The sequence below is a fragment of the Schistocerca serialis genome, chromosome 3 (assembly GCF_023864345.2).
Source record: "Schistocerca serialis cubense isolate TAMUIC-IGC-003099 chromosome 3, iqSchSeri2.2, whole genome shotgun sequence".
In the NCBI taxonomy this organism is placed as follows: Eukaryota; Metazoa; Arthropoda; class Insecta; order Orthoptera; family Acrididae; genus Schistocerca; species Schistocerca serialis.
The window spans coordinates 346016617-346044408 of record NC_064640.1 but is presented as its reverse complement, the minus strand read 5'-3'; the positions used below and the strand labels follow the sequence as shown (position 1 = coordinate 346044408).

At 44.2% G+C, this 27792-nt stretch overlaps 2 protein-coding genes across 7 annotated transcripts in view; both read left to right on the top strand.

Annotated features, from left to right (window-relative positions):
• The window catches only part of LOC126470821 (succinate dehydrogenase assembly factor 3, mitochondrial-like), a 49922-nt gene extending 36589 nt beyond the window's left edge, over positions 1–13333 (top strand). Inside the window, exons 2-3 of the mRNA XM_050098832.1 lie at positions 9914–10052; positions 13188–13333. Coding sequence (XP_049954789.1) covers positions 9914–10052; positions 13188–13333 — 285 coding nt within the window. The remainder of the gene's footprint in view (positions 1–9913; positions 10053–13187) is intronic.
• Positions 1–27792, top strand: part of LOC126470158 (protein O-linked-mannose beta-1,2-N-acetylglucosaminyltransferase 1-like) — a 2280325-nt gene that overhangs the window by 2038673 nt on the left and 213860 nt on the right. The gene's annotated exons all lie outside the window — the stretch shown is intronic.

Genomic DNA, 27792 nt, shown 5'->3' with positions numbered 1-27792 from the left:
TTCAGTCCCGAGTTTGCCCCATCTACATATACATCGAAACTCTGGAAATCACTCTCAAGTGCCCGGCAGAGGGTTCACCGAACGACATTCGCAGTAATTATCTATTATTTCACTCCCAAACAGCGCATGGGAAAAACGAATATCTAAATCTCCAGATTTCCCTTATTTTATTAACATAATCGTTTCTTCCTATGTAGGTCGGCGTCAATAAAATATCTTCGTATTCTGAGAAGAAAGTTGGTGATTGGAATTTAGTGAAAAGGTTCCGCCGCAACGGAAAACGCCTTTCTTTTAATGATGTTCACCCCCAGACGAGTGTAACCGCAATGTTTGCGTGGTAGAGCGTGGTAGAGTAATGATGGTGTACGCGTACGTGGAGAAAGTGTTTGCGCAGCAATCGTCGACATAGTGTAACTGAGGCGGAATAAGGGGAACCAGCCTGCATTCGCCGAGGCGATGGAAAACCGCCTTAAAAACCATCCACAGGCTGGCCGGCACACCGGACCTCTACGCTAATCCGCCGGACGGATTCGTGCCGGGGATCGGCACGCCTTCCAGCCCGGAAAACAGTGCGTTAGGCCGCACGGCTAACCAGGCGGGCACTATTAAGTTACTCATGTTGTCAGCTGTCCTTGATTCTAATTCTGGAATACTTACTGTGTCTTCTTTGGTGAAGGAATTTCAGAATGTCCCAATCGATTTTCATCAACTTCCAAATCTTAAAGAACACTTCGAGGACTTACTTCACTTTGATAGTGATGAAGTGGTGCAGCCGGCCGGAGTGGCCGAGCGTTTCTAGGCGCTACAGTCTGGAACCGCGCGACCGCTACGGTCGCAGGTTCGAATCCTGCCTCGGGCATGGATGTGTGTGATGTCCTTAGGTTAGTTAGGTTTAAGTAGTTCTAAGTTCAAGGGGACTGATGACCTCAGAAGTTAAGTCCCATAGTGCTCAGAGCCATATTTGAAGTGGTTCAAGCAGAGGTGAGGTTGTAGCCCCGTCAATGAAGTGAAACATTCTACAGTGACGGTATCAACAAATTGGTCTCTCGCTGGGAGAGACGTGTGCGTCGGCGTAGTGACTATGTTGAGAAATAAAGATGTAAAATGTTAATAACATGTGATTTATTAAAAAGCTTTAAAAGTTTGAACATAAAAATTCGGAAGCAGTACTTTTCAGTACGCTTTCGTACTTGCTGCTGTAATAGCTAAAAGTTCAAATACAATATTTTCTTTCGTAAATTCTGTCGTCCCCTTTACTAGTAACTATTGCGCTGTGGTGGAATAGTGGGGGAATTGCTACTACAAACCAAAGCTCTTTGTTTTCTCATTGTGACTAGTAAGTTCTGCAGCGCGTTTCTGAATATTTGTAATAACCCTGAGAATGTATTTGAACTCTAAGACTTTCAACAGTTATTTACTTCCCCACGGTAGCAATAAAATTACCAGAGTGGTCGGAATCATTATTAGAATTGACATGGATTTTTAACCGAGAAGGCCGCGTGGGATTAGCCGAGCGGTCTAAGGCGTTGCAGTCATGGACTGTGCGGCTGATCCCGGCGGAGGTTCGAGTCCTCCCTCGGGCATGGGTGTGTGGGTTTGTCCTTAGGATAATTTATGTTAAGTACTGTGTAAGCTTAGGGACTTATGACCTTAGCCCAAAAGATTTCACACACATTTGAACATTTTTTTTTATTTTATTTTTTTTTTTTTTTTAACCGAGAAGATTTTGCCCGTGGAGTCCACCGTAAGAAACTTCGTAGACATAAGTCATATGCGTTACTTTTAATGTGTCCCAAATGTCTCCTACGTTGCGTCACGGTTGGTGGCTTCTACCTGGCCCGGTCCCGTTGGAACAGCAATAACGGAAAGACGTAATAAAAGGAAAAGCAGTCTATTTCTCGAATATATTGTTCGAAAGGTGGAGAACCAGATATTCCCACAGGTTGTAGACAGGAGTGTCAGAGGCAGAGTGTATTGAATATGCGAAGCGCCTCACGTATGTGCGCCGACGGTTTGTATTCGCGGCGGGAGCGCAGAAGCTATGGCCCACGATGCACGCAGAGAATTGGCTCTGTCCGCGGCATATCTTACAGCGGCGCCGACACAGTGTTAATGCAACGCGAAATACTGCCGGCCGTGCTGCCCACTTTGTCATCCAAGTCTGCGAGGAAAAGGCCCGCCCCTCTCCACGTCGCAGTAGCCAGTTCCGCAATTCGAGATTCTCACAACGAGTGATTGAAAACAAGACAGTATTGCCTTGAATCAGCGTTGAAAAACTTTTGTCTAATTTTTTAGGTACACCGTCCTTGCTTTTGCTGAGTTTGTTCAGACATCAAAAGAATAAACATGCAGGATATAGATATTATGGTCATCTCTCCACTAGCCGGTCGCTGTGGCACGAGCGGCTCTAGGCGCTTCAGTCCGCAACCGCGCTGCTGCTGCAGTCGCAGCTTCGAATTCTGCCCCGGGCATGGATGTGTGTGATGTCCTTAGGCTAGTTAGGTTTAAGTAGTTCTAAGTTCTAGGGGAATGATGACCTCAGAAGTTAAGTCCCATAGAGCTCAGAGCCATTTGAACCACTTTTTTCTGTAGACTATATTTCCCAAATGCTGCCAAATCGACCCGAAACGTAAACAGCAATCAGTTCAAAAATGGCTCTGAGCACTATGGGACTTAACTTCTGAGGTCATCAGTCCCCTAGAACTTAGAACTACTTAAACCTAACTAACCTAAGGACATCACACACATCCATGCCCGAGGCAGGATTCGAACCTGCGACCGTAGCGGTCACGCGGTTCCAAACTGAAGCGCTTAGAACCGCACGGCCACAACGGCCGGCAAACAGCAATCAGTGGAGAGGTGTTTATCAGTTTCAGTATGTTCCAAAAAAGAGTCTGTTCAAAATTTTAGGATCGAGGTAATTTTTTTTTCGGCAGCACAGGAATACGCATCTGGAAGTCAAGCCATCAACAGCCAATTCTGCAAGCCACTTGAAGCTCTTGCCGCTACACATCTACCGTTTCCGGCCAGAGCTGAACAGGGCTAAAAAGTGGACAACACCCGTCTGTGCACTGGGGTCCTCGTCGAAAACTTCTTCACCATTCGCCGTTTAGTTGTCCTCGAGGATCCACCCTACTCTTCAGCTTTAAGGCTGGTGGGCTTCTTTTGTTCCTCCGCCTCTTTTTACACATACAGGACACCCAAAGACGTGTGAAATGAAAACCTAGATTGATGTCAAAGGAATCATACGCAAACAGGCAGCTTCATTAACGTTGCAAAGAATGTTTTGTGACAAGTAATCACTTCAAGAGTGAATAAAGGCCCTTCTTTTGTGTTTTCATTTTCTTTGTTCTATATTACTGTTCACCAGTCTATTTAGACGCAGTTTGTAATTAGATCGCCTTAAGCAGACGAGGGTAAGTTCTTTAAAAAATTAGACTGGATTTTAGGTTGAAAAGACAATAACTCGTTTTTTTCCGTTAGCGTTCTTAGAAATGAAAATGTATGTGTCGTCAATATGTTACTGAGTGATAAATATCCGAACATAACTTCCAGATGGTTTATGTGAAACATGTTGCAGGTATAAGACATTCTGTTTTAAGTGAAGGGTCTAGTAACTATTAGGGAATCATGGAAACCGGTACGGAAATCTAACAAATCAAAGTTCTTACGCATTTCTTTTTCCTTGTTTACAGAAATATTTATGTTATGTAGAGTGCACCTGATCTGAAACGGATGAACTTAGACCACTACTCTCTCTAAAACGGAACCCTAATGATATAAATCCTTTCCAGTGACCAACTAGTATGCCAAAGCTTATCAAAAATTTGGTGACTTGCAACTATTCCTAGTTTTCCTCTTATGAGAAAACAGTTTCTGAAAGGCATTGAAAACAGTTACCTACCCGTCGGGATCGCACCGTATGCAGCTCCCAGCTGAGGTACTCACAGAGCGCTCTGTCGGCAGTGTTGAGAACCATGACACCGGCGCTGTGTCTGGCGTTTCAGTGAGTTGGGCCCCGAATTAGCAGCTGTAAACAGCGATCTACGAATCGTTTTTGGAACGCACATTTCTCTCTAGGACTGGATACTGCGTTAAATTAACTACGAACTCGCTGGAATCTGAAACTAGAAATTGCTTTCTGGCATTCACAGACATCACGAAATAAGTACAGTTGAAACGTACGCCATCTGCCATACTGCGAATATTTGGTGTTGGGGTGCAAATGAACTAGACGTCAGCAGATAAATGTTACCTTCCACGAACTGTCATGGCCAGATTCGCAGCTTAAACTCTCGCTCCGGCCACTTGATTTAGATTTTCTGTAGAATCCCTGTCGAATGAAATGAAATAAACGGATCTGTTCGTTGCACAGTAAGAACCAGTTATAGCCAGATGGAGCTCTAAAACCTGCATGTCAGTCAGACGAAAGTACTGTCAGTATGGAGAACGATGATCCACATTTATGATTAATTCATTATCTCAGTAGGAAAAATATCCACGTCTATACGTCTATCTTTGGTAAATATTTTAATCCTTTTTATTTAGTTGTTTAAGCCAAGTGTATTTCATCTTTTTATTCCCTTAAATATCTACAGTGGCGTTTGATTGATCTATATGAAAGACCTGTGCATGCCTGTTTCGTTTCGAAAATGTTATTTGCTCCATAGTATTTCAAACGGTGATGAGAAATAATTTTTCAGTCACTGCAACTTGTACGTTGTCCCGTTATAGAGGTATGCCAGCAGTGTTTAGTTTTCGCCTCCCATTCCCGTACGTTCGTAACAGGCACCGAATCTGTGCTCTACATCACTATAAAAACAAGCACGCGTGCTTAGTTGATGATTTTTACAGTATTACTGCAGTAGTACGTGTCATCTGCTATGCACTCGTCAGGGTAGATAGGGAATTATAGTCGTAAATTGTCACAGGCAGTCTGGTTTTTTCCCACTCTATAAATGTCACCTACTTTTTTCGATTGCTTCCTATGGTAACTGCCAGGAACTGCATCTCAAAGTCAGTTATTTCATTCCGCGCGTTGCGCTCATTACCACAGTAGAACACAGGGGAATGTTGGTAAATCCCTCGCAGTTTTGTGGGATTTTATACAGATTATCCTAAAATTTTGCACCAAAATTCCTCTTGAGTTCGACGTACCTGAAATTGTTATTATCAGGGCTGATTATTTGCACCATCTGCCTACAACTGAGTTAGCACTGCGTGTCTAATCGACTCGTTGTCTACCAAGCGCTTAACTCTAACCTTCCGACTTATAATCTATCCCTGGTTGAACGTCCTAGATGCCTCTCATTTTTTCTACCCTCTTTTGCAAATTATACGGACGAGCATGCTGTCTAGTGCGCTGCAGGCTGACTTTCTTCACGAAGTAACGGCCGCAGCCAACTTACGACTATTTTTAACAAATTACAAAAATACTGGGAAGCGTAAAAAGGGCATTTCCGTTGGTCTGACAAGCATTCGTACGTAGGCTTCCACAAAACTCTTGAAACGATGTTCCATTTCAACCTAGTATTCTTTGGACGACGACTTAATCGTTGGTGATAAGTTTTCAGGGCACGTCGGCTGAAGCATCTTGATGTATAGAACTACCTGAAGAACTATGCGTGTTGAGTACACTCAAATACAAACTATCCGTATTCGCTTTGAGAGGTCAATGAAGTACAATTAAATTGAGGGTGAAACTGCTGAAAATTAATTTAAACTCCTGCTACTGATTCTGAATGTTTATCTGCAGCATTAAGTCATTTGTGTTTAAACGGCTGAACGACCATAACGCTTGCAAAGTTCGTACTACCTCAGATATTTCCCTACAAACCGCCAATCAAATAAAAAATTTAAGAAGCTCTTGGCTTATTTCGCGTTCAAAAGCTCGCTTTTACGGAGGAGTAGGATCGATCGGCGCTGTTGGAGATGTGAAATTTCTCCTGGATTATCAAATGCGACGATCAGTAGGTAAACCACTTTCGATAACAATGAAACGACGTAGCGGACAACATTTTTCAACGCCATATAATGCTTTATTCAGTACGCCACTGTCTCCACGTCACGACAGAAAATTTCTTTGTGTATTTCCTAGTTTCCAAGTAAGTTACGTGAAGCAATGAAGCGAACAATGTGTCTCAGTGGTTCAGATAGTCGATTTGTAATGAGGAGGAGCGGGGAATAAGCTACATCTACATCTACACACCGCAAGCCGACTTATGGTGTGTTGGGTTGGGTTGTTTGGGGGAGGAGACCAGACAGCCACGTAATCGGTCTCATTGGATTAGGGAAGGACGAGGAAGGAAGTCGACAGTGCCCCTTCAAAGGAACCATCCCGGCATTTGCCTGGAGCGATTTAGGGAAATCACGGAAAACCTAAATCAGGATGGCCGGACGCGGGATTGAACCGTCGTCCTCCCGAATGCGAGTCCAGTGTGCTAGCCACTGCACCACCTCGCTCGGTAACGGTGTGTATCGGAGGGTACTTCTGGCACCATTATGGGGAGAACGCCTGTCGACAAACTGCATATTTTCATGGGGTAAATCTCTGACGGCGATCATCGTAGAGCCTCACATTGTTACATGCACAACATTCTACGAGGGCAGTTCAATAAGTAATGCAACACATTTTTTTTCTGAAACAGGGGTCGTTTTATTCAGCATTGAAATACACCAGGTTATTCCCCAATCTTTTAGCTACACAACACTATTTTTCAACGTAATCTCCATTCAATGCCACGGCCTTACGCCACCTTGAAATGAGGGCCTGTATGCCTGCACGGTACCATTCCACTGGTCGATGTCGGAGCCAACGTCGTACTGCATCAATAACTTCTTCATCATCCGCGTAGTGCCTCCCACGGATTGCGTCCTTCATTGGGCCAAACATATGGAAATCCGACGGTGCAAGATCGGGGCTGTAGGGTGCATGAGGAAGAACAGTCCACTGAAGTTTTGTGAGCTCCTCTCGGGTGCGAAGACTTGTGTGAGGTCTTGCGTTGTCATGAAGAAGGAGAAGTTCGTTCAGATTTTTGTGCCTACGAACACGCTGAAGTCGTTTCTTCAATTTCTGAAGAGTAGCACAATACACTTCAGAGTTGATCGTTTGACCATGGGGAAGGACATCGAACAGAATAACCCCTTCAGCGTCCCAGAAGACTGTAACCATGACTTTACCAGCTGAGGGTATGGCTTTAAACTTTTTCTTGGTAGGGGAGTGGGTGTGGCGCCACTCCATTGATAGCCGTTTTGTTTCAGGTTCGAAGTGATGAACCCATGTTTCATCGCCTGTAACAATCTTTGACAAGAAATTGTCACCCTCAGCCACATGACGAGCAAGCAATTCCGCACAGATGGTTCTCCTTTGCTCTTTATGGTGTTCGGTCAGACAACGAGGGACCCAGCGGGAACAAACCTTTGAATATCCCAACTGGTGAACAATTGTGACAGCACTACCAACAGAGATGTCAAGTTGAGCACTGTGTTGTTTGATGGTGATCCGTCGATCATCTCGAACGAGTGTGTTCGCACGCTCCGCCATTGCAGGAGTCACAGCTGTGCACGGCCGGCCCGCACGCGGGAGATCTGACAGTCTTGCTTGACCTTGCGGCGATGATGACACACGCTTTGCCCAACGACTCACCGTGCTTTTGTCCACTGCCAGATCACCGTAGACATTCTGCAAGCGCCTATGAATATCTGAGATGCCCTGGTTTTCCGCCAAAAGAAACGATCACTGCCCGTTGTTTGCAACGCACATCCGTTGCAGACGCCATTTTAACAGCTCCGTACAGCGCTGCCACCTGTCGGAAGTCAATGAAACTATACGAGACGAAGCGGAAATGTTTGAAAATATTCCACAAGAAATTTCCGGTTTTTTCAACCAAAATTGGCCGAGAAAAAAAATGTGTTGCATTACTTATTGAACTGCCCTCGTATATTATGTAACTACAGAGGTAAGTGGCTCCTTACCAGTCGCAATAGAGTTCTCAACATTTCCACCAGCCAGGTATCAACGTTGGCCATGTGTCTTACTTGCACCCCTATAGCCTGCTTAATCATCAACTTTTCTCTAGAAGGTCTTGATCTCTTTGCCGAGGAGACTCTCATCTAATTATTATTTTGCAATCCATACCCTACATTCATTCACTCCAACATAATGTCCAGCACTGAACAACTTCGTTTACCAACTCTACGAAAATATCAGAAAAAGCCCTCAGACACCTTTAGAGTGTTCTTTATCCCCGATTCTCAAATCGCAGTGTAATTCTTGTAAATTAAGAACTACCAAATCGTGCGCGATCCATTCATTCAAAGGCATTCGTTCCATCACCGTCTTCCCGGCCGACAAAGAATCTAAAGCTGCAGTGCTTGTACACGAGGAATATCTGGCAGAAGACTAGTGACAGCTCTCCTGCTGCGTCACTTATGAAAATTGATTACTGTAACTGGGCACACACCTTGATAAGATTCATTTTTTACTTCCGTATTTTGAAATTACATGTACAGCATCAGATAAAGACTGTGTGGCGGACTGGAACTCGAACCCTATACACTGACTTTTGCGGCCGATGCTCTTACTGACTTATGCTTTTTACGGCTTCCTTCCGCTCATCAATATTCGCCTTCATCGACGTGGGCTTCAACAGCCATGTGAAAACAAAATTACGAATATATCCTCTAAATCCACCGACCTACTGAAAATAATACATTTCTTCGTTGTAAACTACAATTAACTAAACTGTTTACATTATTCCGTTGCCTCCTGTTAATAGAATAAGCCTCTTCTCTAAATTATGAAGTGATATACATAAAAATCTTCATTGTGATGTAAAACATATAGTCCTGATTTTTATATTGTAAAAAGAAAATGTAAACCTGTCCTCAGTGTAAAACCTAAAATTTCCTCTTCGTATTTTGAAGAGATTTAAGAAACTAAGGAGATCATGTGTAAGTGTAATACAAAAAATTTTCTTCTTCTTGATAAACAAGAGTAAAGATGGAGAGTAAAGCAAAGGCAAGACACAGTAGTTTCTATCGCGGACGTTTTTCCCATGCCCCCACCCGAAAGAATACTTTTATAGTTCAGTTAAGATAGTAATCGCAACGACTCGCTGTCAATCTGGTATATAAGATCGTTCTTCTAGGAAAAGAGTAGTTGTTAAAAGGTTCCTGTACATGGAATGGTCATTCTCAATCATTAAAGCAAATTTACTGTCTCCTCATTGCGACGTTAATGATTTGATTAAAAAAATAGTATGATCTTCGTTGTAATTTCTGATTTGCATCAGTATGCGGTGCTCAGTTGCTAGATAGACCCAGAAGTCCTCTTTGCTCTTGTCTTCTTTCGTTAATATGTAGTTTACAACAATAGTCATTTTAACTACTAAATTGCGTTTCTTTTCGCGTTTGGAGCCAACTGAGCAATCCGGACAAAGCTCACGACCCGCGCTGACAACGTCGGTTTCTCCAGAAGCTATCTCCTACTTTTCAGGCTTTAGAGATGTTTTTCGACAGACCTGCAGCTGCGAGAGCGGTTTATGGGTCGCAGCTGGACAGCTTACACGGTCTGAACATTTCCCGCGAATCGTAACGGTCCAGCTTCGAGTCCCGATCTTGCACGGTATTTTGACCTGCAGAAGTTTCAAAACAGCGTGCACTCCGCTGTAGAGTGAAAAAATAACTCTGGAAATAATCCTCTTGGTTGCGGCTGAGCCATTTCTCCGCAATATGCTTTCTTACAGGCGTGCTAGTCCAGTAAGTAATACAAGATACGAAGTCTGGAACGTAGGAGAGAGTTACAGGCAAAACTGAAGCTATGGGGACGAGCCGGGAGTTGTGGATGGATAGCTCTGTCGACGACGCCACAGCTGAGAAGCTATCCACGGATCAATGTGTTCGTATGTGGTAGTTCGTAGATGGAGGTCACACACGCTGTGACGTTCGATTTCTGTACAAAGTGATAATTAAGTTGTTCAAAGGATTGACAGAGGAATTGCAGATTGTAGGATATGGTTATGTCAGAGATGAATTCAAGAGACACAGAAGCTGTACTGCACATGAAGCCGAACTGTTGCTCAAATGGGCGTTGCTTTCATGAAGTAGCTAATGCGCTGCTTCCTGGAGTCGGGTAGGCGCGCCGGCCCCGGATCGAATCCGCCCAGTGGATTACCGACGTCGGCTTGTGTGCCGGGCAGCCTGGATGTGGTTTTTAGGCGGTTTTCCACATCCTGCTAGGTGAATACTGGGCTGGTTCCCACGTACCGCCTCAGTTACACGACTCGCAGACATCTGACCACGTTTGCACTATTCAATGGATTCCACTAGACACAGACAGCTGTGGTACACTAATACCATCTGGGGGGGGGGGGGTACAGGGTGGCGGCAGGAAGGGCATCCGGATACTCCTTAAATTAACATTGCCAAATCCGTTCCTAACCATGCCGACGCTGCGAAACCGCGTACAAGGCACTAGCAAAAGAAGAAGAAGAAGAAGAAGAAGAAAGTCAGCACAGTTTCAGAAGATATCGTTCTTGTGAAACACAACTAACTCTTTATACTCATGAAGTAATAAGTACTGTAGACAGGGGATGTCAAATTGATTCCATATTTTTAGATTTCCAGAAGGCTTTCGACACCGTTCCTCACAAGCGTCTTCTAACCGAACTGCGTGACTACGGAGTATCGCCTCAGTTGTGCGACTGGATTCGTGATTTCGTGTCCGAAAGGTCACAGTTCGTAGTAACAGACGGAAAGTCATCGAGTAAAACAGAAGTAATATCCGGCGTTCCCGAAGGAAGTGTTATAGGCCCTCTGTTGTTCCTGATCTACACTCCTGGAAATGGAAAAAAGAACACATTGACACCGGTGTGTCAGACCCACCATACTTGCTCCGGACACTGCGAGAGGGCTGTACAAGCAATGATCACACGCACGGCACAGCGGAAACACCAGGAACCGCGGTGTTGGCCGTCGAATGGCGCTAGCTGCGCAGCATTTGTGCACCGCCGCCGTCAGTGTCAGCCAGTTTGCCGTGGCATACGGACCTCCATCGCAGTCTTTAACACTGGTAGCATGCCGCGACAGCGTGGACGTGAACCGTATGTGCAGTTGACGGACTTTGAGCGAGGGCGTATAGTGGGCATGCGGGCGGCCGGGTGGACGTACCGCCGAATTGCTCAACACGTGGGGCGTGAGGTCTCCACAGTACATCGATGTTGTCGCCAGTGGTCGGCGGAAGGTGCACGTGCCCGTCGACCTGGGACCGGACCGCAGCGACGTACAGATGCACGCCAAGACCGTAGGATCCTACGCAGTGCCGTAGGGGACCGCACCGCCACTTCCCAGCAAATTAGGGACACTGTTGCTCCTGGGGTATCGGCGAGGACCATTCGCAACCGTCTCCATGAAGCTGGGCTACGGTCCCGCACACCGTTAGGCCGTCTTCCGCTCACGCCCCAACATCGTGCAGCCCGCCTCCAGTGGTGTCGCGACAGGCGTGAATGGAGGGACGAATGGAGACGTGTCGTCTTCAGCGATGAGAGTCGCTTCTGCCTTGGTGCCAATGAAGGTCGTATGCGTGTTTGGCGCCGTGCAGGTGAGCGCTACAATCAGGACTGCATACGACCGAGGCACACAGGGCCAACACCCGGCATCATGGTGTGGGGAGCGATCTCCTACACTGGCCGTACACCATGGTGATCGTCGAGGGGACACTGAATAGTGCACGGTACATCCAAACCGTCATCGAACCCATCGTTCTACCATTCCTAGACCGGCAAGGGAACTTGCTGTTCCAACAGGACAATGCACGTCCGCATGTATCCCGTGCCACCCAACGTGCTCTAGAAGGTGTAAGTCAATTACCCTGGCCAGCAAGATCTCCGGATCTGTCCCCCATTGAGCATGTTTGGGACTGGATGAAGCGTCGTCTCACGCGGTCTGCACGTCCAGCACGAACGCTGGTCCACCTGAGGCGCCAGGTGGAAATGGCATGGCAAGCCGTTCCACAGGACTACATCCAGCATCTCTACGATCGTCTTCATGGGAGAATAGCAGCCTGCATTGCTGCGAAATGTGGATATACACTGTACTAGTGCCGACATTGTGCATGCTCTGTTGCCTGTGTCTATGTGCCTGTGGTTCTGTCAGTGTGATCATGTGATGTATCTGACCCCAGGAATGTGTCAATAAAGTTTCCCCTTTTTGGGACAATGAATTCACGTTGTTCTTATTTCAATTTCCAGGAGTGTATATTAACGACATAGGAGACAGTCTGAGTAGTCGTCTTAGATTGTTTGCAGATGATGCTGTCATTTACCGTCTTGTAAAGTCATCAGATGATCAAAACGACTTGCAAAATGATTTAGATAAGATATCTGTATGATGCGAAAAGTGGCAATTGACCCTGAATAAGGGAAAGTGTGAAGTAATTCACATGAGTACTAAAAGAAATCAGCTAAATTTAGATTACGCAGTAAGTCACACAAATCTGAAGGCTGTAAATTCAACTAAATACTTAGGGATTACAATTACAAATAACCTAAATTGGAACGATCACATAGATAATATTGTGGGTAGAGCAAACCAAAGAGTGCGATTCATTGGCAGAACACTTAGAAGGTGCAACAGGTCTACTAAAGAGACTGCTTACACTACGCTTGACGCCCTATTCTGGAGTATTGCTGTGCGGTGTGGCATCCGCATCAGGCGGGACTGACGGATGACATCGAAAAAGTACAAAGAAGGGTAGCTCGTTTTGTATTATCGCGAAATAGGGGAGATAGTGTCACAGACATGATACGTGAATTGGAGTGGCATTCATTAAAACAAAGGCGTTTTTCGTTGCGACGGGATCTTCTCATGAACTTTCAATCACCAGTTTTCTCCTCCGATTGCAAAAACATTCTGTTGGCACCCACCTACATAGGGAAAACTGATCATCACGATAAGAGAGATCAGGGCTGGCACAGAAAAATTTAAGTGCTCGTTTTTCCCGCGTGCCGTTCGAGAGTGGAACGGTAGAGAGACTTGAAGGTGGTTCATTGAACCGTCTGCCAGGCACTTTATTGTGAATAGCAGAGTAATCACGTAGATGTAGATGTAGAGGAAACATCTTGATCATGTTTATCAGTTTTCAACTACTTTCCTGATAAATTTTCTAAAATTCAGCTGTTAACTGAAAGATGCCGTCTCCATTACTGAACAGCTGAAGCTCAAAGGAATTATCTTGGAACAGTTTGGTGCACAGTTATACGAGGATGGCATCGACCAGGTGAGAGCTGGTCAGCTATACCAGTTGTATGAGCTAATGACTGCTGCAAAAGAATAAATACAATTGAGTATCTGTGACGTGTCTTACTAGCACTTTTTGTTCTAAATGGCGTGGTTGTGGTGATAAAAATTTGGTCTACTGGAGGTATATAATAAACAAAATAAACTAGTAAACTAACACGCTTAGAGATCCCTTCGTATCAATGTTTTAATAATACGCTAACGTGGAGAGCATCCGTAATGAATACCTGAAATTTTTGTTTCGATCTTCAATCTAGTATCTCAACTAAGATAAGAATCCCTTTTTTATGAATATTACAGGAAGACAGATCTGCTTCAGAAATGTTGACGTACACTGGAGTTTATTGACAAAGAAAAATGCTCCCATCAACAGCTTTTGTTTTAGAATTGCTATATTGTTGTTACACATGGAATCATTGTTATCTGCTTAAAATAATACATTTTATGAAGCCATTAAGAAAGCCCACAAGAGCTTTGCCGTTAGGTGACAAGATATCGGGTTCAAGTCCCACGTCAGTATACAGTTTTAATCTGCTGGGAAGTTTCAAAACAGCGCACGCACTACTGCGGCGGGAAAGATCCATTCTGGAACGCAGTATCAGTTTTCAGAAATGCTCGTTATAGCCGTTCACATTACTGAGTTGCACAGTCAGCGGCGGTCTCACGTGTCTGTCGACAGTTTTTCCAGTTTGGTACATCAGCTGTTAGTACGCTAATGTGAAAAACGGAGACCTGCTTTTGGGTTCGTATTTCCTTTAAAAATCACGTGAAACGCCCTAACACTCGATTCACACTACTCCTTGCGCTTATAACTTATTTTGCGCCGCAGATTGGTTGCTCACTGCCGAAAACTAATAATGGCGACTTGTTCCGTATAAAGAGGGTAATTAAGGATGCAAGTGCTTGAAAACTTCAGAGATTCATAGACGCATTTATTGAGAAAACAGGATCGCTACGAAACACAGATCAGTGTAGCGTTCGCTGTATTCTAGAAGATGGACTTCCTGAGTGAGAAATATAGCAAAAATGGTTCAAATGGCTCTGAGCACTATGGGACTTAACTGCTGAGGTCATCAGTTCCCTAGAACTTAGAACTACTTAAACCTAACTAACCTAAGGACATCACACACATCAATGCCCGAGGCAGGATTCGAACCTGAGACCGTAGCGGTCCGCGGTTCCGGACTGTAGCGCCTAGAACCGCTCGGCCACCCGGGCCGGCGAAATATAGCAACTACTTTATTTTGCACAATGAAGCAGTGTCGAGACTGTCACATGTTCAGTGGCTGTACTGATACCTTGGCGGTGAACAAGTTGTTTTGCTTATTTAAATATGGCTTAGCCTTGGCAGCTAAACGGCAGTTTACCGTTAAGTATGAATATTCATATGTGCTTATACTGCGAGCAGTTCTACAGTGGAACGCCGTGTAACACCGAGAGAGGAAAAAAGAATATGGCGAAGGAAGTACTAAAATCTCAAAATACGCCCATATGCTCTTCAGATTACTCGATTGACATGTCCGTAACTCGTGGTCGAGTGGCCAACTGAGTGGAAGGATCAACAAACGAACTTTAACGGATGTCATGTGACGTCCGTAACGACCACACAACAACCAACAACGAAAAAAAAAAGTGGCTAGCATTGCTGCCTCTGGATCACGGGGTCCCGGGTTCGATTCCCGGCAGGGTTGGAGTTTTTTTTCTGCCTGGGGACTGAGGGTTTATGATGTCCTCATCATTTCATCGTCGTCATCATCATCATTCGTGACACTGGCTGGATTCGATTGTGTAAAAACTAGACCATGTAAAATTTGGAACTTTATACGGGCGCTGACCGCGCAGTTGAGCACCCTACAAACCATACATCATCATCATCATCGATTGACATGCTGCAGGATATGGGATGAAGGTATTTCGGGTAGCTCACTTTCGTCTGTAGTCTTTGTCGCATTCCCACCTCTCCACCCCCAATCCCGCATCATCCCCTCCTCCCATCCTCCCTGAACTGTGATTTGGATTGCTCAGCAAAGCTGACGTATATCCTTTATAATCCTATCTTCGCTCAAATTTCAGTTAAATACGTGACGGTCTGCGTCTGGTAAAAAGTTATGCATTTTTTTTCTCTTTATCTTTCGTCCTGCAAGTTTGGTACCGGTAGTACCTAATATAACATGTTCCAGTAAATAGAATGTTTCCCTTCACCTTTGTGAGCTGACAGTCAGCTACACCCTGTGCCCGAAATTCTGATACACACGGGGAACGCAGGTGAACCCGCAAACAACTTTCTTGTCTTTTATTAACTTTTGTAGGTGTCTTTGATTATGGCAGGAAGGCTACATAAGTTAACTATTCATATAAACCACGCGAGACTAACAGCAATGGACGGCAATGACTTACAAGCAGAATTATATTTTATCACCACTACTACTTAGGAGGGAATGATCTAAATTAAACTGACATTCAGCTGAAACTAACGGAATTATTTGTAAATGCTCAAGCGCTGCTGTAAGTTGTTGTTGTCTCAATCACTCTAGAAGAATGCTGGGACGCTTCCCTCAGCCAGATCCCTTACGTTCCACGATGAACTGAGGGACGTTATCTTTAACGTACAGTACTGCACACAGTGTGGTTTCTACTGCTTACGCCATTCCGAGAATTAGGTGGCTACTTCTTCATATTTTAATGGTACTTAAATGTGGGATATGAGTATAAAACATTACAATACTTCGATTAGTTGACCACCTTTTACTTGTAACAGAGTTCAACGTAAATTTCAGACGAGTAATCGTACAGTAGTATAAAAATTCCAGTCTGTCGCTCATAATTTTTCAACAGTTGTTTTACATAACTTCCATGCGTTGCATAAAGATCCCTATACTCTAAACTGCTTTTAAATTAGGCCGCATTATTAGACATATTCAGAGATAGACCGTATTTTCTCTACAAACCCCAGAGGTTTATCAAGTTATTTTCGTCATTGTTTTGAAATAAAGAACTTTCGGTCTCAAGTGGCTCTTCTGATAATAGTTAACTTGCTAACCTAGTTACCTCTGTGACCGAACTGCAGCGGGTGCTAGTGAAAATGCTTGTTACGGGGAGTGTGTGTTCTCTCCTATGCTGTTTCCATTGTCCTGTGCTAACTATTGACAACACAGTTGAATCCCCTTTCCCACGACGAATGGCCTTTGCCAACTGATGTCTAACGACGCTTTTCCTATTAACTTGGAATACAAACTAATATAACCAGCCAAATGTATTGCTCTTCCCTCTACGCGTTTCGAGTCATTGTATTTTCATCATCAGATTGTTTTACTTCAATTAATAAGACATAGATGATTTCTACAGAAAAAAACAGAAAGCCTTGAACGACTAGAGATAGGACGTTCATATCCACAGGACATGTACATTAGTATGTTCTGCCGAAATGATTAGCTTTCAAGTCACCTCGGTTCTCCATGTGTCCTGTTGCCCACCAGGCACAGGATCCGCCATGGGCCCTCATAACTTGTTGATGCGTCATGGCATCGACGCGTGTATGGCAGGAATGACGTCCTGTGGTATAGCCATCCATGCTGCGTTCACCTGGTCCCAAAGTTCATCTGTGGTGATTGGCATTGGTCACAGGACTGCACCGTCTTTTCACCATATCCCACACATTTTCGATTGGCGACAAGTCTGGTGATATGGCGGGCCAGGGCAAAAGGCTGACATCCTGTGACACCAAGAAACACGTGTCCGTGCTGCAAAATGTAGTCGTGCAATGTCTTGCTGAAAAATGGCGTCTGGGCTGTTGTCCAAAAAGGGTATGGCTACAGGTCGCAGCATGACATTCACGTGGGTCACACTGGTCACAGTGTCCTGCACACGTACCAACTGTGATTTGTGGCTGTACCCAATAGCACCCCAAACCATAAAGCCTTGAGATGGTGCTGTATGCCTTGTGCGAATGCAATCACTGTGATGCCGCTCCCCCTATCAGCGGTGAACCAAAATGTGGCCATCACTTTCAAACAAACAGAACCTGGATTCGTCCGAAAACACTGCCTGATGCCATTCCTGTCCTCAGTGATATCGTTCCATACACAATTACCGGCTAGCATGTTTCTGCACATTCGTCAAAGGTAGGTGGAGAAGTGGACAAAGCGCACGTATCCCATGCCGTAATAAAGGACCATGGACTATCACCCCTGATAGTGTACGATGTGTTACACTGTTCACTGTTGCGCTAGAGACGAGGAGAACAAAGATCTGTCCTGTAATGCCATTCTGATGAGGTGCCGATCTTCTCGCTGGCCGGGGGGGGGGGGGGGGGGGAGGGAGTGTCAGGGTTCTAAGATCTTCCGGGAACCATTCTGCTCACACCCGTTGCACTGCCAAAAGAATTCTTCCCACACGAGCAGCAATTTCCCGGATGGATGCACCACAATCTCTGATGCCAATAATGCACCCTCTTTCAGACTCACTGATTTGACGGTACGGTTCGCGCATACGTCTACGAGGCATCTTGCACACATGTTCAAGTCGCACTGATCCATTACCTTCGGTTTATAGCGACAACGAGAGCCGCAGGCACGTTTTACCGGTAGTTGGTCTTGTGCCGCAATATCGATGTTGACCTTGAACCCACGAGCCGACGTAGTTCAAATGTTAATCATTTCTGCAGAACATCATAATCTACATGTCCTGTGAACATGAATGTCCTATCTCTAGTCGTTCAAGGTGTTCTGTTTTTTTTCTGAACATGAGTGTATATTCGATTTATGGTTGGTGCCACCTGCGAGACTGTCTTCCAGTTGTCATAGGCTGCTTTTTTAGCAGTATTTAAATTACATACCTTTTCTATAAACGTAGTAGACACTTTGTATAATGTTAACTCGATTTTAAAAGCAGCCTTTGATTCTGGAAGACTGTGCCGTAAATTGCGCACAAAAGTCATATATACAATCATCTCTGTCTTACACATTCAAATAAATTCACCTCATGACGGAAATGTAGTCCTCCGAAACACATAGTGGGAAGATCAGTAAATGTAGCTGGTTACAGTAGTTTGTACTACTAATCTCCTTTCGCCGGCCGGTAAAGCCGTGCGGTTCTAGGCGCTTCAGTCTGGAACCGCGTGACCGCTACGGTCGCAGGTTCGAATCCTGCCTCGGGCATGTATGTGTGTGATGTCCTTAGGTTAGTTAGGTTTAAGTAGTTCTAAGTTCCAGGGGACTGATGACCACAGATGTTAAGTGGCATAGTGCTCAGAGCCATTTGAACCATTTAATCTCCTTTCTTTTTTTTCCCTGTTCTTTAACCCCTATAGTCACGGGATGGGGATGATAGTTACTGAATTAGGTATGAGGAAATGTATTCGTGCATGCATGTCGAAAGAAACATACACTACTGACGATTTATAACCTATTAAATCAGGAAATGTATTCGGAAATTGCGAATACGGGACCACCACAGCTATGAAAATTACTGAAAATGTGCGAAAATTTTCGGAATATTTCCGAATCGTTTAATAGAGGGAGGACTTGGACATCAGCCCGGTATTCACCTGGTCGGACGTGGGACACCACCTAAAAATCACATCCAGGCTGGCCGGCACACCGGCCCTCGTCGTTAAGCCGCCGTACAGATTCGATCCGAGGCCGGCGCATCCTCACGGATCCTGCAAGCTAAGTGCTAACACGTGTGGCTATCCGGGGGGGTAATTTATACTTCTAATGAATATTTACAGGACAAGCCTATGTTTAAATGTTCATCACTTTCTCAGTTAAGTATTTTACACAGGAGATGTCATGCTGAACTCTTTGTCTGCCATTGGGACATATGTGACCCACGATAGACTGCCAGAGAACTAGTGGTAATTTCCCACATGTTATTGCTATGTATCCATGCACCAGGCTAAAGAGAAGCCTGATAGTAGTTTTCAGTAGTCTTATAATTGCAGACTGCACATGTAGACTGTGCTGTCTTCAAGTTTCACTGTTAAACCTCTGCTCCGTATTGCCGCATCCAATTAGTTCGCACCTGATGATAGGTGACCTAATGAAGTGATTTGCAAACCGGGTTGCAGTTGCACCTTCCCGGACAATTCGTGTCAATGAACTGCAGACACGCATTTATGTTTCGCCGCATCACAAGCAGTGTCCATACTGAGCACCTGTCTTGTAAGTTACAGACTTGGAGAGATGGTCTATCTATTGATGTGCGTCTGTTTTCCGTATGTCGTGCAGTTTTCTGCACATTCGTCTTCTGAAACGCTGGAGGTACCTATGAATAACCGCGTATGTCACACTCCTTATCACATGGTAAAGGAAACAGCAGGAAATATTTTTTTTATATTGTTACTTCTGACTACGGCATTAATTAAAATAAACATATATTAATGTCTTCCAAAAAATGGGTAATCTAAGGTTTAAGAAATTGAATAATGAGTAGTAGAAACAACCAGATATGGAATGGAGAAACAAACGAGCATTGACAGGACGTGGCCAACGATTTTGTATTTGTATCTTACACATTTCCCAACAGACTGAACGGAGACACCCACCAAACCTTCCGTGACCATATTGCTCCAGAGCTGCTGAAGCATTTTCCACCGGAAATTCTTATTTCGTTCCAAAATGACGGAGCGCCCGAAAAGCATTACGATGCTGATAACCACATTGAAGTACCGTTTTGGCAACGACAGACAGGTCCTGTTCCATGGCCAAGATCGGTCACTATGGATGAAGTAGAAGGAAGGAAGATTAGAGTTTAACGACCCATCGACAAAACGGTCATTAGAGACGGAATACACGCTCTGATAGCTTTTTTGAGGATGGGAATGAAATCAGCCGTGGCCTTTCAAAGGAACTACCCCAGAATTTGCCTGAAGCGATTTAGAAAATTCGCGCAAAATCTAAATCTCGATGTCGGACGCGGACTTGAACGGTCCTCCTCTTAAATACGAGTCTAGTGTACTAACTACTGCGCCACGTCACTCGTCATCCGGGATAATAACGCTGGACTTTTTCTTGTGACGTCATCTGAAGAGGATAGTTTGAGACTATAGTTTGTCACGATCATAGCGGACGTCATTTTTAACATCACCTGTAAAATGACAGTTCTGTATTGCTAGAACTGAACTCTACATAGCAGGGTTATTGCATTTTGCGTACTCTTTGTTTTCGTTATCTGATGGTGTACGCTAGGTTTGGTCTACTGTTGTCAGGATTTAAGCTTGGGTCGAAAAAACAAGGGAGCATCCCACTGTACTGCGAACTTGACCAACCGTGAATCAATGGAAACGTTTACTTTACAAACACAACAAACACTCAACATCTGCAGTAGTGTGCCAGTATTCTCAGCAGACTGTTTTCACAAAGGTAACTGGGACAACGAACGCGAAGTATCAATCATTAATGAGCAGACCAAAGTGCCATTATATCGAAATACTCAATTAAAAACCATTGTCAACGTCACGAAGTTTGTTCCTACTCGTAGTACAATTTCGATAAACTGATTTTGGTGGGAGACTGTAACCGGTGTCAGTACAATAAGTGCACTTTGATGTGTGAACCTAGGTAAGGATTCACCGGTAAGTATTATATTATTCACTGATTTCGAAGGAGAGACACAAATGTAAAGAGAGGACATAATTAGGATATAAATTTTTAACGTGGAGCAACAATTAAAAATGAAGGCAAGGGAGATAAAAATGTAAGAATTATGCACAACAGATATGAACGACACACACAAACGAGAACTGCAAGAGACGCTGATATGTTACAGAGTGTTGTTTACTGAAGAACTATGGCTGTAAAATGAAAGTGTATCGGCTCAAAAGTAACCGACATGAAACGTTTAGTACGTGATCTTGTCCTGTTGTTCTCTCAAAAATGAAAAGAATCCTGGACTGGATTATTACTAAACGTCGCCGTCTAATCTATTCTATCAAGAGGATAGAGCTGTATGGTTAATATCAGACACCAAGGTAATGAATTAATTTTAAGTCTCAAAATGATAGACCAGCAAGTACAAATGAATTACATCAGAGTTTTGAGTAAAACAAAGATTACTAGTATCAATCAGTGACCAAGCTAATGCCAAGCATCACTAAAAAACGAGTGCCGATGATATAAGGCGGACCAAAATAGAGGGTGTATCAAAAAGGATCATCCGATTTGGCACGTCTATGTTTCTGAAACTAATACACATATACAATGAATTTTGTTTTTCGATGAACGGGAAACTCAAAATGTTTTTTTTTCATACCTTTTATAGGTGTTCAATATGCCCCCCTTGAGACGCATGACGTATGTCAGCGCGGTATTCAGATTGTTCCCACACTAGCATGTCTTGAGTTAGTTTCCACACCTGCTGTTATGTGATGTCTCAGTTCATTCATTGTTGTTGGTAACGGAGGCACATAAACAGTCTTTTGTAAACCCCCACAATAAATAATCACATACAGTCAGAAGGGGTGACCTTGGAGACCAGTAACATAAGGCTGAATCATTTGGTCCCGTGTGACCGATCCATCGTTCAGTAATCCTTCGATTTAAAAATACCCGCACTTTCAGATGCCAGTGGGGCGGTGCTCCATCTTGTTGGTAAATGAAGTCGTTCGAATCCGTCTCCAACTGTGGGAAAAGAAATTTCTCAAGCATATCGAGATATGTGCTTCCTATAACAGTCTTCTCGGTAAAGAAAAATGGACCATACACCTTTTCCCGTGAAACTGCCCAAAACATATTAAATTTTGGAGATTTCTTTTCATGTTGTACAACTTCATGTGGTTGTTCGGTACTCCATATTATCACATTATGACGGTTCACTTTCCCTTTTAAATGGAATGTTGCCTCGTGGCTAAACACTAAGCGTGGAAGAACGAAATTACAGAACACCACCCGTTGTTATTGTTATCTTCACGAAGAGCTAGCAGTAGCTGAATTTTGAATGGTTTCATGTGTAAACGTCGACGCAACACTCACCAGACGGAGATAGGGGGCATTTTGAGCTGTCGAGCTGCACGGCGAACGGATTTCTGCGGACTCCTTGTGGAACTGTGGCGGATGCGTTCGACGTTTGTGTCAAGACACTCGGGGACGGCCCGGCGATTTGCCTTTACACAAACAGCCTGGTTCTCAGAATCGTTCATGCCATCGTCTAATGCTCTGTGCTGTAGGAGGATCCTCACCATACCTAGTACGAAAGCCACGATGAACAGCTTTCACTGAGCCGCACTGCACAAGACGTAGAACACAAAACGCTTTCTGTTGTCCCGACACCATTTTTACTAGAATTGAAGTGGGCGCACGCTGCTGCTAACTCGCGGGAACCATGTAAAACTTGAGTGTTTGTTCTTTTCAGCAGTACGTTGTTCACGCACATATCTCAAATAACATAATAGTTATGATTTTATAAAATCGGCTGATTCTTTTGGTACACCCTTGATATCTTCTTGATAATTTTTAGATCTCATAATCACAGTGGAATTTATTATAACAGACAGAGACTGATTAAAATCAATAACAACAAGTCTACGAACAGTTGCAGTAAACTAGTGAAATACTTCTTTGCTTTGCGTAGCTTCTGCCGCAAATTTGTGAAAATTTTATACTATGTGCATCAGCCAGGCATAATGTAAGAAAGCTCAGTTTTCACCATTTTCTTCAAATTATGATTTAGAATTCTGAAATTTCAGTAAGATAAATAAATCCTTCTAGACGTGGAGTATGTGGCAGGTCCCATCGCACGAGATATTTGAACTTTATTTTGGTATATGTCTTTACCATGTACCTGAAGCCACAAGGCCCCCTAACACCGAGTGATACGTATGAACGTCGGATGCGAGAAACATAGCAAGGGTCACGCACTTCAGGCATGTACCTGCGTGACAATGTAAAGCTAAATGAAGGTGAGGAATACGGGAAAGCCTTGCTGATGCGCCGAAGACAAATGCATCAAATACACGTAAGCAATCCGAGAATGAAAAACTTTCATCGAAGTTGTCACTGGAATGTCTGTCGAGAAAAATAATGATAAGTTTTTATTTTGACAATGCGTAATTAATCAATATTCACATCATAACATTTGAATACTGGCAGGATAACGCTGGTGTTCGAAGTTGTCCAATCTTTGATTAAAAATGTGTAGAATTCGTAGTTCGTACAGTGTACAATGAGATCAGTTTGGAGATTCAATGAGATTAGTCACTAGTAGGCATACAAGCATTGCATGCTGAAAGATCTGAATACATTTAAAGCGTTGATCATCTAGCCACATATTATCTTGACACACATCACAATATTGGCAGACATACGGTTATTTAGAAGCAAACAGTTGCCTCGAACCGAGCTGTATGTCTCAGTTATAATACTGTACAATATCTGATCAAAAGTATCTGGACAACTATTAGTGTACACGGAGTCAGGGATTTTCTCTGCCTCGTGATGACTGGGTGTTGTGTGCTCTCCATAGGTTAGTTAGGTTTAAGTAGTTCTAAGTTCTAGGGGACTGATGACCATAGAAGTTAAGTCCCATAGTGCTCAGAGCCATTTGATTTATTAGTGTACATTAATAAGGGCTGTGTCCACTCTTCGCCTTTGTGATGGTTAAAACTCTTCTGGGGACAATTGCAGTAAGGTGTCTAAATGTCTGCACAGGAACTAGAAAAGATAGTGATTTTAGACATTGTGGTTTGGAGCGACGTTGACGCTTTCCTCATCCGCGCACTGATGTTTGTTTGACGAGGTCGGGGCAGCCGTGGTGTTGGTGCGCGGCGGCAGTGGCGGAACCATGTCATGCGTTCCGGCGTGGCGTCACTAAGACGACGTAATACACAATTCCGCACTTGGAGCGTAAGCTACTAAACGTACAGCAGAGCACTATACACCGAATTAAAGAGCTTAACGAGACGATTATTTTGATTTATACACTCCTGGAAATTGAAATAAGAACACCGTGAATTCATTGTCCCAGGAAGGGGAAACTTTATTGACACATTCCTGGGGTCAGATACATCACATGATCACACTGACAGAACCACAGGCACATAGACACAGGCAACAGAGCATGCACAATGTCGGCACTAGTACAGTGTATATCCACCTTTCGCAGCAATGCAGGCTGCTATTCTCCCATGGAGACGATCGTAGAGATGCTGGATGTAGTCCTGTGGAACGGCTTGCCATGCCATTTCCACCTGGCGCCTCAGTTGGACCAGCGTTCGTGCTGGACGTGCAGACCGCGTGAGACGACGCTTCATCCAGTCCCAAACATGCTCAATGGGGGACAGATCCGGAGATCTTGCTGGCCAGGGTAGTTGACTTACACCTTCTACAGCACGTTGGGTGGCACGGGATACATGCGGACGTGCATTGTCCTGTTGGAACAGCAAGTTCCCTTGCCGGTCTAGGAATGGTAGAACGATGGGTTCGATGACGGTTTGGATGTACCGTGCACTATTCAGTGTCCCCTCGACGATCACCAGTAGTGTACGGCCAGTGTAGGAGATCGCTCCCCACACCATGATGCCGGGTGTTGGCCCTGTGTGCCTCGGTCGTATGCAGTCCTAATTGTCGCGCTCACCTGCACGGCGCCAAACACGCATACGACCATCATTGGCACCAAGGCAGAAGCGACTCTCATCGCTGAAGACGACACGTCTCCATTCGTCCCTCCATTCACTCCTGTCGCGACACCACTGGAGGCGGGCTGCACGATGTTGGGGCGTGGCGGAAGACGGCCTAACGGTGTGCGGGACCGTAGCCCAGCTTCATGGAGACGGTTGCGAATGGTCCTCGCCGATACCCCAGGAGCAACAGTGTCCCTAATTTGCTGGGAAGTGGCGGTGCGGTCCCCTACGGCACTGCGTAGGATCCTACGGTCTTGGCGTGCATCCGTGCGTCGCTGCGGTCCGGTCCCAGGTCGACGGGCACGTGCACCTTCCGCCGACCACTGGCGACAACATCGATGTACTGTGGAGACCTCACGCCCCACGTGTTGAGCAATTCGGCGGTACGTCCACCCGGTCTCCCGCATGCCCACTATACGCCCTCGCTCAAAGTCCGTCAACTGCACATACGGTTCACGTCCACGCTGTCGCGGCATGCTACCAGTGTTAAAGACTGCGATGGAGGTCCGTATGCCACGGCAAACTGGCTGACACTGACGGCGGCGGTGCACAAATGCTGCGCAGCTAGCGCCATTCGACGGCCAACACCGCGGTTCCTGGTGTGTCCGCTGTGCCGTGCGTGTGATCATTGCTTGTACAGCCCTCTCGCAGTGTCCGGAGCAAGTATGGTGGGTCTGACACACCGGTGTCAATGTGTTCTTTTTTCCATTTCCAGGAGTGTAGATTGACAGTGGACGCGAAGTCTTCAATTATGAACAAAGTAAGAGCATATGGACTATCAGACCAATTGTGTGATTGGATTGAGGAGTTCCTAGATAACAGAACGCAGCATGTCATTCTCAATGGAGAGAAGTCTTCCGAAGTAAGAGTGATTTCAGGTGTGCCGCAGGGGAGTGTCATAGGACCGTTGCTATTCACAATATACATAAATGACCTGGTGGATGACATCGGAAGTTCACTGAGGCTTTTTGCAGATGATGCTGTGGTGTATCGAGAGGTTGTAACAATGGAAAATTGTACTGAAATGCAAGAGGATCTGCAGCGAATTGACGCATGGTGCAGAGAATGGCAATTGAATCTCAATGTAGACAAGTGTAATGTGCTGCGAATACATAGAAAGATAGATCCCTTATCATTTAGCTACAAAATAGCAGGTAAGCAACTGGAAGCAGTTAATTCCATAAATTATCTGGGAGTACGCATTAGGAGTGATTTAAAATGGAATGATCATATAAAGTTGATCGTCGGTAAAGCATATGCCAGACTGAGATTCATTGGAAGAATCCTAAGGAAATGCAATGCGAAAACAAAGGAAGTAGGTTACAGTATGCTTGTTCGCCCACTGCTTGAATACCGCTCAGCAGTGTGGGATCCGTACCAGATAGGGTTCGTAGAAGAGATAGAGAAGATCCAACGGAGAACAGCGCGCTTCGTTACAGGATCATTTAGTAATGGCGAAAGCGTTACGGAGATGATAGATAAACTCCAGTGGAATACTCTGCAGGAGAGACGCTCAGTAGCTCGGTACGGGCTTTTGTTGAAGTTTCGAGAACATACCTTCACCGAAGAGTCAAGCAGTATATTCTCCCTCCTACGTATATCTCGCGAAGAGACCATGAGGATAAAATCAGAGAGATTAGAGCCCACACAGAAGCATATCGACAATCCTTCTTTCCACGAACAATACGAGACTGGAATAGAAGGGAGAACCGATAGAGGTACTCAGGGTACCCTCCGCCACACACCGTCAGGTGGCTTGCGGAGTGTGGATGTAGATGTACATAATGAGTGGAGAAGGAACAGCTTTTTGCCTAACTGCAATAACGTTTGAATTGCTTATTTCTAAAAGAGGACAACTCACGATTGATAAATTATTCACGAGAAAGAAAAAAACATTCCACACCATTTGTTTAATAATTTAATAGCAAATTTCTTTCTACCATGTAAGACAATTCATTTTCTGGACTATGTGGGGCTAATAACATTGTTTGAAAAATATTCGTAGGTACTACGATAATTTTTATCAACTGCACTTCTCCTCTTTGAGTAATAAAAGAGGCAGCAAATATATTCTAAAGCATTTATTAAAATCACGTGAAAGTAAGAACTTATAATTAATGATTGACAGTACTTCGAATACAATAAATGTAATATCATGTAAATACACCTGCCCTGAAGGTAATGTTACACAGAAAAATATGTTATTATAGTAAATAATCATGTTATGAACTTCATTTAAATCATAACCAAGTAACTTACTGTTTCTTAACGCTTTTGAACCTAAACAACGTAATATGTGCAACATTAACATTATAATCCTTAAGTGTTCAGGTTGCTTTCCTATGATCGTACAAAAAAGATTATAAAAATGTTACAATTGGTGGTTGGCCTTGAGTTCACATAACCGTCTTAAGTTTATGGAGAAATGAATACAAGGCAATATGCTACAAAAGAGGATTGGTTCTTCTCACTTTTCAGTCTAATTCATTTGTAAAATATTTCAGCAGTTTTTCAATATCACATCTTTTTCTAGTTTATGGGAAAGTTTACATCATATGATTATTTTTGAGGAAGAACAATCTTCTTGTTGGGAAAATATGCTCTGGCTTCCACTAATGCAAAGGTATACACTTGGAGTCTTCCGGTATGGGGCTTAGAAACTAAATGCACTCTCTTTTCTCAATTGTACGCATGTACTGAGAAGCGAATAACCCTTTTATACTGCCCTTTCCCTTTTTTCAGCTTCCAGGATCCACCAAATCCACTACATCGCTTGGTTTTTCTGCATAAACTTTAAAACGACCGAGGCGGTTGTATTCGGTGATATATGATATATACTGATGTAGAAAAAGCCAAAGTTGTTAGAGGGTAGTTAAGAGCGC